Source organism: Dromaius novaehollandiae, chromosome 16 (assembly GCF_036370855.1).
Source record: "Dromaius novaehollandiae isolate bDroNov1 chromosome 16, bDroNov1.hap1, whole genome shotgun sequence".
Classification (NCBI taxonomy): Eukaryota; Metazoa; Chordata; class Aves; order Casuariiformes; family Dromaiidae; genus Dromaius; species Dromaius novaehollandiae.
In genome coordinates this window covers 6,514,007-6,530,914 of record NC_088113.1, presented here as the reverse complement: position 1 = coordinate 6,530,914, position 16,908 = coordinate 6,514,007, and the positions used below count along the sequence as shown (strand labels likewise).

Genomic DNA, 16,908 nt, shown 5'->3' with positions numbered 1-16,908 from the left:
ATGTGTAAGAGAAGTGATGTGGTTTGTGTGCAGATGTGGGATCCACACTAGTGGAGTCTTTCATCTTCAGCTCTTTCTAATACTGCAGGAATTCCTTATGAAGCTTGAAAAGTGGGCTGTTAAACTTTGCAATCAGAGAAAAAATACTTTTAAAATTCATTCACAGAGTTTAATCCCACAGGGATGATTTTTCTATGTAGTCATCCCATTTTCCTGTTGTGTTCTAAAATTACTTCTTTTTTTCTTCTTCTTCTTTTTTAATGCTCCATGCAATAAAACTTTGAGGCCTGTCATTACTTTTGAGTCTATTGCTTTATGTGAATGCAATATCTAAAATGTCTGAGAAGAGCCAGGAGAAGCATAAAACAGAGTGAATTGTACTGTGCAGAAAAGGTTCAATAAGCTGCAGGAGCTTGCAAGGAGGAGCCAGTAAATATCGAGGGAGATGATGGGGCCAACCTGGCTTCACATCCCATCCATGCTTGGGTGGATTGAGGAGTGTGGTACATGACACGGGGTGCTGCTGCCCTCCAGCCGCTCAAGCTGGCTGTGGGAAGTCCCATGATGCTGGCGGTGGAGAAGCAAGCATGAGGATTTGCACAGTCTGCAGATTCCCCAGCATCTTCTCCGTCAAAAGCAAAGCTTTCTGCCCGTCTGCCAGGCTGGGAACGTGCTCAGCCTCACATGCTCCTCAGCAGCAGGCTTAGCTCTCCCCACACGCACTCTTCCTCCAGAGGACTTCATCGAGAAGATCGTTTTTCTTGTTCCGTATGTTCCCATTAGAGCACAGCAACAGCCAGAGCAGGTGCTAGCTCTCCCACCACCACCAGCAGCTCCAAGGTGGAACATCGTTCCCTTTTTAATTGTAAATTAAGGGAGAATTTTGACTTATTTTTGATTTCTTCTGTAGCCAAGTAGAATAGAGCTGTGTGGCCAAGGGATTTCACCCGTAGTGTTCAGGCCCCTGCTGTGTCTTCCACAGGAGCAGGACCCTGCATGCTGTAAGTGAAGGGCTTCGTGTGGTTCCTCAGCTTGGTGAGGCTCACAGAGCACATTTCAGCTGCAGCGTGAGCACCATGCTCTAACACGAATGTCTGTGTTGTCACCCCTTTTTGCAGTTAGGATAACAAAAGTGAAAATAGTGGCCTGAAGTCAAGGAGCAGGTTTGGGGCATATCCAGAAACAGACCTAGGCTATCCTGAACATTGTTGGGAGCTGCAAAGTAGCAGGACTTGCAAGGTGTAGCAGCTCCTGTCCACCCTTTGCTAGGCCAGCTGCAGTACTGGAGTTCACATCTTTCCTTTAAATGAGACAGACCTGAAGACCCACGTCTGCAGCTTCACAGCTTACCTGAGGGCCTGCCCACTAGGGTATTAGCTTCTTGAGGACAGAAGGACTTTCTCCTGTGCTCATTTTGCTCTTTTTTTTTTTTTTTTTTTTTTTTTTGACACTGTCCTTTGTTCTGTAGGGAATGAAAATGGATGTCAAATCCATTCCATTTCTTGAGAAATTGAGTTCTTGCTTTCCTGCTGGTCCCCATTGCCTTGCTAGAAATGCCCGGAGTGCCTAAGTGTTTGCAGGAGTGGAGCCCATGGAGAACAGGAACTTCTGCCCATCTCAGCAGTTGAGAATCTTGTAAAACGGAGAGTGAGCTGTAATTCAATATATAAAACATATAATAATGTCTAGGATCTGATAAACCCACCAAAAAAAAGCAAACTCCTACAAGGGAGTGTCTTTAGAGCTAGAGAGACTGAGTGAAAAATATTCTGTCTCTAGTATTTTCCTCCTTTCAGTTTTTTTATTCCTAAGATTATTTGCCTGAAACCAGATCTCTGCTTCTCAGGAATCTATTTGTGCTTCTCAAATACTGTGTTTGATCCCACTTTACTGGGCAGATAAAGATCCCATGGAGTACTGAAGTGCATGACTTTCTCTGCAGCAGATCAGCATCCAAGGGTGACCTGCAAAGTCTGGTCAGGGACCAGCTGTAACGATATATGACATGTGGGCTTTCATCCCAGCCCTGGATGCATTCAGCAAGTACCACTGTAGAGGCATTATTTTTTAAAAGGTTTCAACTTTGGATTCTGAATCCATCTTCCTGCCAGTATCTTTGGGATTAAAAACTGAAAGCATAAAATTAAAGAAAATCTGATATATAAATAGAGCTCATTCTGAAGAGATTTTTTCCCTTGCTTCCCATGGGGATAGCTTTGGCTCACGCTTAGGCCTCTATAATGCAACAAAAATACTGCCTGAGACAGTTTGTCTGCTCCTCCATGCATCACAAGCACGGAGACAGAAGTTTGAAGTAGGGAAATTGTTCTGCTGGGACTTCAGGGCTTCAGCTAGGCAGAGGGCCAAATGCTGCCCTTACGGTGCTGGATCTGCTATAGAGTGTGAGACTGACAGTGGCTGCTGCAGGGTATGCTGCACGGGGTCCCACTCAGATGCGAATCCAAATGCTACAAACAACGTGCACACGCAGCCCACTTTGCACATGCTACTTGCAACAAGTGAAGAACAAACGCCCTCAAACTACGATTTTCCCCTGGAGCGGTCACTGAATTTTGGGTGAGATTGGTAATCACAGAATCACAGAATGGTTGAGGTTGGAAGGGACCTCTGGAGATCATCTAGTCCAACCCCCCACTCTAGCATGGGTCATCGACATCATGTTGCTCAAGACCCTATCTAGACAGCTTTTGAGTATCTCCAAGGATGGAGATAGTGGATCCATTGGTGGTAGAGATCCCTGTTCATACTGTGCTTCCCTGACGCCTCTGCAGTTTCAGATGCATGCTCATTTGGGGTAAAACTCGCTCCTGTGCAGCCACCGAGTCTGGTGCAAAGGTACCACTTTCTGAACTTGCTGGTTGGCATGAGGGTCTCATGGAGAAACATTACCCATTGCCAGTGACATTTCCTCTCCCGTTTTTCAGAGCCCCCAGTGGAGCAGGCACATCTCACTTAAGGCATCCCTTGCCTTCCCACATGGATGCCCCGGGAGCTTGGGGCAGTGCCTGCCTTAGATATCTTCCACTGTGTCTGCAGCAGATAATCCCCTGTACCGTCTCTGCTGGCCGTTTCTCTCCAGTTTCACCTTTCGTACGTGACTGAGTTGTTGCAAAGAAGACTTGATAGCTCTAAATTTACCTTCCTTTTGCTCTCTTGGCAGTATTGCAGTGCAAGTCCGTCCAGCACAGTGCTTTCAAACTCCATGGTAAAAGCCAGAGAAGACTTCAGAATGTTATGATGTTTTACTATAATTGCAGAGGTTGTTTCAGACTTTCTCTTCTATAAATACATTTCAGCAGCTTCTTTGTGGGCCCTTGAGCTCATCTTTTTGGCATCCAGAACACAAGGGAGATCTCTGGGTGGACGTGAACTTGGGTCCATCCGTGCATCACTTGGAGACTGTGGAGAAGGTGAGCCCTTCCCCATGTCCCCAGGTACCCGTGGGGCACAGTGCCTTGCTTCCATGCAGGACGCCATATCTCCCAGGGATGTTTCGACCCTCTCATAGTGGGCATCTCTACACCTGCAGGTATCATCTACCTGCAGGGTACAGCTACCCCCTTTGCTTTCTTCCATATGTGACAATTTTATTAAGTTTTATACCCCCCATGGGTAGGCGGTGGGCTCAGGATTTGACATCATGTGATTATCTCCTGCTGTCCATTACAGGAAAATTCTGGCCCCTGTTTTTTGGGATACGATGAAGTTAGGCCTGCATGAACTGCAGTTGCCTTCATCTACAAATGGTTTTGTAAACATCGCTATATAATGTATTCAGAAAACATGCCAGAAATTAATGGAATAGATTATTTGCAAACATGTTCACTGCATTATCAGGCTTGTTCTCTATCCATAAAATAGTGTATTTAAGAAAAAAAAAAGTTTATTGGGTAAATTATTTAGGGAATATTCTCCAGCTGAGAGCTGGAGAAAGACTGGCTGCATGGCACGCGTAGCCTGGTTCCTTTGCAGCATTCAAAGGGCAAGTGATCCACCCCCAGGTGGATGCACGATCCAGGACGTTGCTTGCCTTTTACCGGACTGGTTTGCTCATCTCTGACTTCAGGAGTGCAAGTTTGGTGGGGGAGCGCGCTGGCAGTCTGCTCCCTGTGCGTGAACAGTCCCAAATGGCTGCGCTGCTCCATGCATGGCCTTCTTCTGAGATGGGAGAGGCAAAATACCTGTAAAAGCTGGCGGAGTGGAGCTAAGCTGTTGCAAGTAGCTTTGTCATGTCTTTGCATCCTGCTCTGGGAAATAGCGTGGCCTTGTTTGGGACATAGTGCCCAAGAGCACCCGCTCCAGCGGCCCCACCGGCGGATGTGCACTGCGTGTTGAAGAGAGCAGCGTCAGGTGGGATCTCTCCTTGGGGGAGCTACGTTTACTGAAAGAGGAAGGTGTCCAGATGAAAAACCATGGTGCTGGGGCAGGCAGGGCCTAGAGGAGCCATCTGCCCTCCACACGCTGCCCAGAGCTCTGCAGAGCCATGGAGGAGATGAGAGTGGTGAGCATGACAAGGATGGCGAGGGTGGTGAGGATAGTGAAGATGAGGATAATGAGGATGATGAGAACAGCGAGGACAGTGAGGATGGGGAGGACAGCAAGGACAACAAGGGCGGTGAGGGTGGTGAGGATGGTGGGGATGGCGAGCATGGCAAGGGCAGGAGGACAGCGAGGGTGGCGAGGACAGCGAGGATGGTGAAGATGGCTTGCGATGCAGGCTGCCCCCAGCACAGAGGTCCTGACCTTCCCATTCAGCCTCCTTGTGCTGTCTGCCTTGGGGTCCAGGACTTCAGAAGACCTCTTTGCCCCTGCAGACCAGTTTCATTTCTGGAGGAAATATCTGAAACGGCAATTTCACGCTGGTTGGAGCAGAAACCTCTGAAATGTGCAAGTCTCTTGCAAACACCAATGTTGTGTTTCAGCCAGGGAGACCAGTCTGAACTGTTCACGTCTGGGAGCAAGAAGGGAACGTCGCTGTACCAGAGTGCTCGCGGTGCAGTTTGTGCCCGGCTCTCCCCTGCCGTAACCCATGGTCTGCGCTGGGGCAGGCGAGGCGGCAGTCCTGCTGCCCGGCCCGGCCCGCTCGGCAGTCCTTTCCCGCGGTATCCATTCTGCAGAGTTATGCCCAAGGACCTGCGACGCAAGTAGCAAGGGTTATCTCTTCGCCTCCCTTGAAGGACAGCATGATTGAAATGAAAGCCGATTCTTGCGTTTTGGCAGCAGAATTGTTGCAATAGATATTAGCACTGGGAAATGCATGCTTGCGATTTGGTTGCGGTGATAAATGCACTCGGGAGGGGATTTTTTTTTTACGAGGAAGTAAATAAATTATCCGTTCTGCAGGGTACATTCGCTCATGGGCTTCTTACGCGGCAGCGCTCTCTTTGTTCCCTGCGTTGAGACGGCAGCCTGGCGTGGATTCAGCACGTGCTGCTGATGCCTCTTACGGAGTAAGGGAAAATGGTTTGTGGCAGAGGCAGCGGGCAGGACTGGACAGCATTACCCGGCAGCTTGCACCTCGTGGAGCCTTTTGCCCTGCTCAGACTGTAGGGAAAATACCAGCATTTTAATTGGCAGCTTGCCCTCGCCGGAGCGCGGACGCCCTCCCGCCTTCACGGGCCCCCCGAGTCGCCCTGGCAGCTTGTCCGCTTGCTTCTCTGCACAGCCGTCCCGATGCTTCAGGTGCAATCCGCTGTCCAGAGGGCTACCCGAAAAGTTTAAAACACTTTCTTTCTCCGTTGTTTAGCATGCTATTCAGCAAATTAATTCCTGGGGCTTTAAGTCTTTCCCTCAGTTACTCATTTAACAGTAGTTGCATGCCAAAGAACGTGCCTGGAGGGAGCACGTGGGCTGCTGAGCTGTCAGCGCTAGCCAGCAGTCATTTGTCCCTGGTGCTGCCACCCTCGCACAGGCTACAGTGTGGGCCGTGCCCTGTGCCCCAGCAGCTCCCGTCTCCCAGGCATCCTCGAAATGAGCTACGAGCTGCAGTTCCACTGGACAAGATGGAGAAAAGGTGAAAGGAGCAGGGATGGAGTGACTTACCTGGCATGGCATAGCACGGCGGCAGTGGGGCGGATGTGACGAACATGCCCGTGCCTGTCCCAGTGTCGGGCTAGACCTCGCGGCTCCTCCGTCGGATGGACGACGCCGTGGTCCAGGTGGTTCAGGTTGATGTGGTGCAGGGTTCAGCACAGGCCAAGGCCTTGTAACACTTCGGTCTTCACCTTGAGAAGCAGGTAGCATCGCAGTGAGGGCTGCGGGGCTGCAGCGAGGCCAAGGTGCAGGACAGCACTGGCATCCCAGCGCTTCTTTCTTCTTCGACACCTAGAGACGCCTTTGAAACCCTCAGCTTTTGCAGGCGGTGTGACAGCGCTGCCTGCACAGGGCAGAGGCAACGACGTGGGTCAGACAAGAGCGTTACCTGGAGTCCCTCCTCCGCATTGGGAGCCACCGGATTTGAGACCACTGCACACAGCTCTGCTGTACAAGTCCACAATAATACTCTTACTGGCAAGTGAGCATGATGGGATGTGATATAATTTGAAAGTAACAGCGTGGAGCTCATCCCATACTGAGTTGGTGCATTCCTCTGGTTGTGCCCTTCCAGCAAGCAGAGTATTAATGAGAAATAGTTCCCATTTGTTAAACGCTGCCTCCATCAAGTTTTCTGCTGCCGTTCTCGCATGGAAGATACAGTGCTTTATCTTCATAACGAAGTGTTAATTGCGTTTGGATGATCCTTTCCCCTGTAATAGCAGGATCTCATAGCGCTAGATCACAGCCTGCCGAGCTGCTGGATCCCGGCTGCCAGGCAGGCACAGTCCGAAAGCAGTACCGGCTCCTGCGCCTGCTGGGGGGACCGCGGGGAGCATCAGCTTCGGGGGGAAACGTGCTGCTCCCCCTCGCCTGGACTGGTAGCTGGGCCAGCGCCCGAAATACCCAGCATGCCAGTGCTGTAGCCCCGGTGATCTGCCCTCGCGTGTGCAGTGCGCTGCTGCACAGAGGGGGCTGCTCTCTCCCCTCTGCCTCTATAGCGGCACAAAGCTGCAGTTCATGTGCTAGAGAGATTTTCGGGTGATTTTTGCAGGGTTATTAAAACACCTTATTCCGCTCATTGCCGCTGTGCTGACGGCGGGGGCGGCACTCCGCGCGTGCCTGGAGACCCTGCCAGCTCGTCCTGCCAAGGCAGAGTGGAGGCTGGAGGAGGCTCTGAGCAGCTTCTGCAGTAGGAACAAAATCCCCAGGTGAGGACACAGCGAGGAGCTCAGCGAGTCCGGGGAGCCCCCGGGAGCCTTGCGTGTGGTCAGCCGTAGGGCAGCGAGACGCCGTGTCGGAAAACCTCGTACCTGAAACCGACAGCGCCAATGAGCAAGGTCAGGGTTTCCAGTTACGCAGCGCTCAAACAAGGCTATAAAACTTTCTGGTCTTAAATCAATCTTCTCAAATTCGCTTTAAATTAGCAGGCTGAACGAGCTTGGCTGCACATGCTTTGGAATAACTGACTGAGGAGCTCTCGGTGCTGCTAATGCTGGTATTTAGTAATTCGGGGAATATTGGGGAAGCTCTGGAGGACTAGAAAAGAGCTAACGTGCAAATATTTAGAAAGGGAAGCCGAACAGCCCGGGTAATTACAGACTTGTCAGTCTGTCATCAGTCCTCAGCAAAATAATGGAGTGGCAGATCCAGGCCTCAATTAATAAAGAATTAGAGGAAAGTAATATAATTAATGCCAATCAACGTGGGCTGATGGAAAACAAATCTTGTCAAACTAACTTGATATCTTTTTTGATGAGATTACAGGTTTGGGTGATAAAGGTAACAATGTTAACAATATACTTAGACATCTGCGAGACATTTGACTTGAAAGCACAAAGTACATTGAGAAAGTTGAACAATTCAAAATCAGTATTATGCAAGTTTGGTGGATTAGTTTGTCACTTTGTCTTCCTAGAGCATGTCATATTTCTGCCAAAGAAAGCATAAAATGATTACCAGTGAAGTCTGCAGATGATGCAGTAAGTATGCCAGTGAGAAAGAAGGTAGACCTTTGGTAGAGATACAAAGCTTCTTGGATGGCCTGGTAGACTAATTACAAATAATGAATATGCGTTTTGGGAACTGATACTGTCCCAGATTTTTTGTTTCAAAAGGAGCAAAAAAATCTTACAATAAGCAGAGATATCTTGCAGTAAGAAAACCTTAGTGCTCAGAGATGGTGACTCTGGACAGGACCTGTGAGGTGTGGGGAGCACCTACGCTTCAAGGCGGTTGGTGACTGTTGGAGAAGTTCAGAAACACCCAGAGCAAAGAACAGAGGCCTGGAAAACTTGAAGGGAGAGTCCAGAGGACCACTGCACTTATGTAGCCAAAGCGGGAGAGATTTGATTATAATCTGCAAGTGCTTAAATGAAGGGCATAGCTGGGTGAGGGGCCCTTCAGCATGGCAAGTGATGGGATGTGAAGCTCCAGGTGCAGGTTGACCATGCAGGCTCCAAGTAGGGCTTTTACTAGTGAGGGTAATGAACTGCTGAATGATTCAGCCAGTGCTGTGGTGAATCCATCGCCCCTAGCAGCCTTTAATACATGTCCTCATGTTTTTTTCTGAAGTGTCTGCCTTAGCTCCAAGAGGACTTGTTGCAGCAGTGCTGTGCCCTGTGCTGCGTGAGGGCCAGCCTGTGCCACAGCCTCGGTCTCCGGACGCGCTGGTCAAACCCACCCCAGTGTCAACGCTGACCCCTCATGGCATGGAGGAGGTTTCGGGCATGGCCAGCACGGCTGGGTCTCAGAAATACCCCTTCCAAATGGCCCGTGTGGGTTCTCTACTGCCGCGTCCGGCCATCAGGGAGAAGCGTCTCCAGATCGTGCTTTCAGACTTGGGTCTGTAAACCCCTCTCTGCTTCTCGGTGTTTGCCGAAGAAAAGCTGGCGTTGCAGCGTGGTTCCCCAGAGCTGCCGCGTGCCGCCAGCACCGCAGGCTGCTCAAGTGTGCCGCGGGGCAGAGGCGCCCGCCGCCTCCCCGCTCCCGGACCCGCTGAACCTGCCCGTAGCAGCCCGAGGCGGCCGGCAAACTCCCCGGCGGGCCAGCACGTGCGCCGACCAGCGTGGCTCATCCCCGGGACGGGCGTGCGGCTCGGAGCTGGCGGCTGGGAACCCCACAGTAGCAGGATGAACCCCCCCCCCCCCAAAAAAAATTAAATTGCTCCCTTTTAAAATCCTTTCCTACTCATATTCATAATAGGATGATCGGTGGAAGCAAAGATATGGCTGTTACTTTAAAGGATAAATTAGTTTGACTCTTAACTCAATAATTAAAACTGTTATGGCTATGAGCCTGCAGGGATAATGTACTATTATTATAGTCATTTGTTTCAATTAAATGCTTACTGATTTTACAATAGCAGCTGGGCACCTGTGTGAGATAGCTATTACTCTGAACAAGACATCTCAAATTCCAGCAGAAATTTGTCACTGCACTAAAGCGTTTTACATAGACCATGAAAGTTTATTAGGAGCAGTTACAAATCAGGAAGAGGAGGGGTGGTAATTGGGGATATATTTTCTTATCAGCTTCTCTTTCTCCTGCTCTCTCTCTTTTTTTAAGTAAATCATCTTTAAGCATTTCAGCTGTGGTGATGCATTTACATTTAAACTTCAATACAGAAAAAGCCTGCTGGGAAAACTTTGCTTCAAAGCTGTTCAGCAGATAATTTCTCTCCCTGGTTGATTGTGATTGTAATGGCTTGTTCGCGGAAACAACCCTAAGGAGAGGTAATCTATGCCACAGCTGAGCCTTGCCGAGGCTCCCGTGAATAATCCTGCCCCGCAAGGGCCACGGTCCTCTCCCGGGGACAGCGGGAGCCTGCAGACCTCCGCGGCGGGAGCTGGACCGCTCCAGGCGCTCTTCCTGCCCGCGGCAGAGCCGGCAGCGCCGTGGGGAGGCCCTGGAGACGAGCTGCCCCGTCGTGGTGTCCCCCCAGCGCCGGGGCTGGACTCGAGCCCCTGCTCGGCGCCAGCCCCGTCTCCTTGTGGGCACCCTCCGCTCGCCGGCGCCCCGGGGCTCCCGCGGGCCAGTTGCAAGCACCTCCGGCAAGCCGAAGCGGCAGCGCTGCAGGGGCGGCGGGAGAAAAATCCCGCGCAAAGAGAAGGCAGAACGTGTCTCCAGCATGAGCCTGCGCTTCAGCTGGAGATTGCGATTTTGCAGAACGGAGCTGAGTGTTTTTTAACGGCAGCAGCAAGCCCTGCCTAAGCCTGGGCCTGCAATGAGAGCGTCGGGTCTGCTGGCCAGCACTGTCCTCGGAAAGAGCTGCGTTTGCTGGCGGGTTTGGGGGGATGTTTAACATAAAACTCCGCTTGACACATTTCCAAATGTTATCTTTGCTACCAGAGCGTCCAATCCTCAAATCAGCATCTTTAGCCTGTTTCTAAAGGCGTTTTGTCACTTGGGCTGCAGAAGCGTAGATTGCCGTTCCCCCCACAAACAAGGAGCTCGGCGCATGTGCTGTTTGTCAGCCTATTTTTCTCTCCTTTTGGAGGATTAGCTGGAGAGTTTATATGCCCGATATGCATATTCATTAAAAAAAAATTGAAATATTGTGAAAAAGGAAGCTGCCTTTGAGTTAGCACAGCCTTTGGGAATCTGTTAAGTAAGATGCACTTAATTACTTTAGCTATGACTACATCACACTTTGCTCATGTTTCCTCTGCGGCGCGGAGCAGCTTTTCAGCAGAGGCTGCAAACACGTCCTTCGGAGACGCGAGGCTCCTGCTCCTGTTACAGTACCTCGCAGCAAGGTTGCCGGTGCCCCTAATGCACGTGTTGGGCAGGATCCGACCTTGGGGAAAGCCCGTTTGGCGGCCTCTGAGCCGCCCCTCCTTGCGATGGGGTTAATCACGTTGGCAGAGGGGTTAATTTAGTCGCAAATATGCCTACGTCTGCTCTCGCACACCTTCTCGGGAAGGCACAGCTGGACGCCTTCGCGGAGCTATTTCCACCTTTTTGCGAAAACTCTTGAATGCGGACTGCTCAGCGCAGTCCAGGCACTGTGAGCATTCGACTGCCTGCTCATCCCCACTCCTAAATTATTTCCAAATTCGTGCAAATCAGGCCATTTTGAGCATCTCCGAGGCTCCGCCACCAATGCACCATATGCCCTTGGGCACATCACCTCTTTATTCCTCCATTTCATGCAGACGAAATGGGCCATGATGTTGGAGTTGCAGCAGTTAATTCATCCTTGCAAGATAGTTTGAGGCCCTGAGACTTCCCGGGGGTCCGAGCAGTGGCTCTCTGCCTCCACGTGCTCCCAAAGCTGCTCATGGGGGACACATACTTTGAGGACAGCGGTGCGGCGAGGCTGAGGATGTGCAGCGCTCTGCTGCTGGAGATGCAGCCGCTTTGTAATACCGGCGTGGGTTTCTAGCGTGGCTGCGGCCGGGTTGCTGTCAGCAGGAGCCTTGTTCCTGGATTCGGTGGGCCAGGTGTCAGGTTTTTCTTCCAAACTTTCATAAGAATTTGCAGCACATGTCCCATATCCATAATTGCACTTCTGGACTTGTTCTGCTCAGCTGCCTAAAGAATATGCACTTTAAAGAAAAAGTGTATGATTACGTGTTTAATGGATAAATGGAGCCGTTGTGGTCTATTGACCACATAATAAAAGTTTTTTTTAAAATTGTCTTAATGAAGTATTTACCCAAGAGGCTGCCATGGCTGCAGATGCAAATGAGCTATTTTAAATTAAAAAAAAAAATTAAACCACATTTCTGAGCCTTCTCCGTTTATGAAACGCCCATCTCATAAACTTTTTCTTCATTTAAATTTAAAATAAGGACAATAAATTATTCTTTTGCTTAGCAGCTGGCAGATCAACTTGCACATTGAAAGGTATGGATTAAACCGACAAAAGCTGAGGCAGATTTCCCCTTTCCTTCTTGGAGATCAGGAAGGGCGCTGGCCGCTCCCACACCGGCGGGTGCCATCCCATGGCCCTGAGCTTGCAGGCTCCTCAGCCCGCCCCGTCCCTTTGCCATTCCCATCTTTCCTGACGAGAAGGCTCTGCCCCATCTGCTCAAAAAGCCCTGTGTGTCTTACACAGGACCCAAAATTTGGCCTGCACTCGGTAACCCCTTAAGCATGCACCTAATTTAAAAAATAATGGGAAAGCCCAGACTTCTGCAGTGAGGCAACTTCTAAGGGGCCCGTAAAGCTTTCCACGATTTCTGAGCTAAAAGTGGCACATTTTCTTGGTGCCGCGATGGAGCTAAAGCCAACCCTGTGCCCTTTGTCACCAGGCATTTTTTTGCAACCCTCCAAGCTGAGGACAGCAGCTCTGCACGGCCCCAAAACCAACCCCAAACTCCTGAGGCTGCTTAAATGCAAGATGTGCTTTTCTTCGTGCAAGTTATATCCCAGCACTCAGTAACTGATACAGAAAAAGGACAGATCTGGTAAAATCTGCTCCCCTAACACATACTCCTCTACTCACGGAGAATCTGTCAGTACGAGCTGAACATGCTCTCTGATGTTGTGGTAAAGCTCTTGATTCCTGACCTGCAGCAGTAAATCTGTTTTTTGCATTTGCATTTATTTCCTCTGAAGCCTACTGAGCCCGAGCAGATCTGCCCTGGGTTTCTCACTGTACGTGCTCTAATGGAGCTGGCAAGCCTCCCCTATTAATGAGAGATTGCACCTCAGTGGGCTTATCGGAAGTGAAGATTGTTAATAAATAAAGCCTGGGTCTTTAAACTCGTGTTAACATTAATCAGATTAATGCAAAAAGCAAAAAGTCTGGAAAATGTTTAAGACAGGGTTTGATTTCCCTCCTGCTGGCTGCTTCTGTGGCTGCATCAGACCGCGCATAAGTAGCCAGCTTAAGTCTGCTCTGAAAGTCAGGAGGGAGCTGGCGCACCGGGCTGACAGCTGCATGGGGACGGGCTCGCTTGTGCTGGGGAAGGGCGGGAGCGGGGATTGACGGGGAAATCCTGCTTGGATTTTCTCCAGGAAAGGCGGTGTGGCTTGGCTGGTCTTTGGGGGCACCGCCGCACTCTGCCCCTGCGGCCGAGCGGGGATGGCCGTCACCGCAAAGGGACAGAGCGGGCTGGACAGACTGGCTAGGACACATGGGGATTTACAGCTCATGAGATATCTTTATTTTGTCTAATGGAGCACTGGACATTTCTTATTAGCCGTATATAGGCGTTTCATTTTTCTTTTGAATCTTTCAAGATGGTTGGGCTCAGCAGTCTCGGGAGGCAGTGCTTGCGCCGGTTAATCGTGTGTTGTTCACCTAGCCCTTGAGCGGTGTGGGATTAGTTGCCTCTCAGGTTCATTAGATGATTAGATATCCCCTCGCTTTTGCAGGGTGAGAACAGATAAGTAGGTATTAGAAAACTCTTTTTGTGAAAACTCTTAATTTTTGTGGACAACTCTGCCATGTAACCTCTCAACTCCACACACACATGCATGTGCACTCATGCATCACTTTTGTTCTCTGCTCTCATCTAGAAATCTTAACAGACAGCCAGCAATTTTCATTACCCGTGTCTGGACATTTTTTATTTCTGCTACATTCATTTTGAGGGGGATCAGAACTGATTGTGGTATTTAAATTTAGAAGAATTGTCTCCGGAAAAAATTGTAATTAAGTAGTCACTGTGGCCAGTGGAAAACAGAGAGGGACCTCTCCACCAGGGCTGTTTGGGATCCGTCTTGGGAAATGCCTTGACCCATACTGACTCCAAGCCTTGGAAAAGTAGAGGCCTTTTGGTTTGATGGTGATGATACAGCTTTGAGCAGGAGTTGCACAAGGATCAGAATAAGGGAGTTTGCTTCCAGCTCCTGAGCTAGAACCTGAAAAAATATTTTTGCTGCTTGTTATGAATTCTATAAAATAAGGAGATGACCGTTGCATGCTACACCCGCTGACGATGAGCCCCCATGTCTCCGTTGTAGCTCTCGGCCATGTACAAGGACACCTGAGCTACCTGGGAGTAAAACCAGCAACCCGAAGCTCATCCATGTCCAAAGGCCTTAAATTGTAATTGTGAGAACTGCGAGAACTCCAATGGCCAACAGTGCAGAGAAAGGAAGAAAGAGAGAGAGAAAGAAGGAACTGTCCTTCGCTTTCTCCTTCCTCCTGGTTTCCCCGCTGGCCCTGGGGCTTCCGCCCACGTGTTCTGCATTTGCTGCTTTTGCCTTTTGGTTTAACCCCTGTGGCGCGAGCGCCCGGGCAGCAGTATGGATAACGCAGGAGGATTGCTGCTGCCGGGGCGCCTCCCCCAAATGCCCCTATCTGTATTTCCAAGCACTGTTGAGCACCTTTCTAATCCCTCTGCCTCTAGCAGGGCAACGGCAGGGAGCAGAGCCCCCAGGGGAGTGTTACTCATTCCTTGCTCTTGTCTGGTTTGGAAGGGGGCAAAAAGATGTTTTTCCTCTGCCAGCGCTATATAATAACTTTAAATTAGTCGCTAAGAGTTCTTCGTAAAGTGATTTGACAGTGCAATAAGTAAATACATTTTTTGAATTAAAAAGTGATGTTCTCCTAACTCAGATCCAGGAGATGGTCCACTCGGATGCCACTTCCTATGATTCGAACCGCCAAGTGCCCCTGATCAATCGCCCGGGGATGTTAGCCGGGCCTATGAGCGCGCTCAGCCAGTCTCAGCTGATTTCCCAGATGGGGATGCGCAGCGGTGTTAACCACGGCTCCCCATCGCCCCCGGGAAGTAAGTCTGCTACACCATCTCCCTCCAGTTCTACTCAGGAAGAGGAGACAGATTCACATTATAAGGTACGTGCAGTCATGCCTGTTTTAACAGACAGTAAGAGAATTGGCAAATGCTGTTTTTTAGTGAGCGAGAACTTGCGTTGATAGGAGCACAGACTTTCTGTCTCTCTTTCACATGTATATAGAGAGGGACTTCCCCAGGAATGGGGAGATTGGTTTCCAAACTAGGACGAGGACAAGTGTGGCAGGTTAGCACATCCCACCAGACCTTGCTGTGCTTGGGTTGTGCATGCAGCAAGTGTGGCAATGAAAACCTGACACTGAAGAGTTTTTATTTCCTTCCAAAGTTTTGCTTTTCTTTCTGCAGTTTGCTAGGTACACCAAGCTGCAGAGCTTCCTCCAGTGAGGCTTTTGACAAGAAATACCGGTTTCAGTGCTAAGGTTATTCCCCACTGCAAATTCTCGGATGCAAAATTAGATTTCTGGCGGCAGGTAGAGGAGACCAAAAAAGGGAAGGAAAATAAACCCAGGCTGGGATTTAAGCAAGCTCACAGACTGTGGCAGAGTAAAATAATCATGAGTAACAGAGGAACAGTCTTCAGCCTTTTAGTTCGCCTGCGTGGTATTTTAGCTGGAGATTAGTACCTACCATAGACAGTGTGTTAGGGACACAGACTCTGCCTACACAACTGTTGCTGAGCATGGTATCTAGAAACCCACTATGGCTGTGCATGAGCAGTTTAGGTGCCAGAAGCAGTCTAGAGACAGCAGGATGGAGCTCGATATGAGCTGCCCAAAGCGGGGCTCAGCAGTAAGGTAGTAGCCTGCACTGAGCTCCCAGCTGTCAGCACTACGTTCAGAGCAGAGTTGGAGCTAGCTAGGGTAAAGGTGACCTGGGGGGATTTTTTTCAAGAGACTATGGAGCAGGAGGGTTGGTCTAAGGCTTCTGGGACATCTTGGTCATCCCACATCTTTCTCGAAATGCACCAGCAAAGCAAACTCCTGTGCTGTTGTCCATGAGTCTTCTATCTGTTATTTGTGGAGGACAACTTGCAGCAATCACAGGATTGCTACCTCAGCCACCTGCGGGTCTCTGTGTCTGCAGATTGATCACTGTGCTCCCTGGGGGGCCTTTGATTAAAGTCTTTTGTAGAAAACCTTCTTCTGGAAGGTGCTGCTCCCAAGGATGATGCCAGAAGCAGTGATGGTGTAACCTTGTCCCCTAAGAGTATCAGGTTATGACAGGATCTGAAGCTATAACCAGAGCAGCAAGCAGTGCAGAGACAGGAGAAGCAGAAAAACGCTAGGACTGAGCACAAAGAGCAAATGCTTTTGCATGGAAATCCAGGCAGACTTTTCTCATCATTCATGCAGATTTTCATCCACTGGCAGCTTTCACTTCAGATCACCACATTTCAAAGCAGAGTGTACATATGGATGCAAAAACTGAGCTTCAATAGAATTAAATTGTAAAAAGAAGTGATTAAAACTAGGTGGAGTTTCTCAAACCCTCCAGTGCCTTGTGTGGAGTGTGCTGGGGGTGCTGCGGGATGGGCTATGCAGCTGGCCACAGTCACACATCTCCTTCACTGACGTCAGACAGCGTGAGGGTTACGGAGGCAAGCGGCAATTACCTTGGAGCGAATATCTTCCATGTCAGTGGAGAGCGAGTTCTCAGCTTAGTTTCACACCAGGTTCTTTTATTCTGCCTCTTTGAGTATCATGCAGGCTTTCCGCCTGTGCTGCAGTGCCACAGGAGTCACGAGAGAGGATGTGGCTTTTGCAGCTAGCTTTATGTTCCCGTGGAGTCAGTGATGCATGCTGGGATAGGAAGAATTTGGAGATGTCCAAATTATGACAACTTGCAGAGATTTGTATTTTTTCTGATCCTAAACACATGCCTCCTCATTCTTCTGCCCTGTAAACTACACAGCAAGTTAGGTGAAGCAAGAATGATGTATTTGATGGAAGAAGGAGACCGTAAGTGTAAAGAAAGTGCCAGAATGATTGTGTGGCCTGCAGGTTTCTGTTTGCTTTCTCTATATACACAGCTGTTGGAAACATTCAAAGGGACCAATCAGTCATTTTTTGTATGGCCGTTAATGACTTTTGCACAACAAGTTGTGAAAGCAATGTCTAATGAACAGAAATTAATCTTGGGA

At 49.6% G+C, this 16,908-nt stretch overlaps 1 protein-coding gene across 5 annotated transcripts in view; it reads left to right on the top strand.

Annotated features, from left to right (window-relative positions):
- The window catches only part of TOX2 (TOX high mobility group box family member 2), a 166,581-nt gene that overhangs the window by 117,545 nt on the left and 32,128 nt on the right, over positions 1 to 16,908 (top strand). For 4 of the 5 annotated variants that reach the window (XM_064521388.1, XM_064521386.1, XM_064521385.1 and 1 more), the window contains exon 4: positions 14,570 to 14,809. The exons of the other annotated variant lie outside the window; for it this stretch is intronic. In XM_064521388.1, the coding sequence (XP_064377458.1) occupies positions 14,570 to 14,809 (240 nt within the window). The remainder of the gene's footprint in view (positions 1 to 14,569; positions 14,810 to 16,908) is intronic. 5 annotated transcript variants of the gene reach the window in all.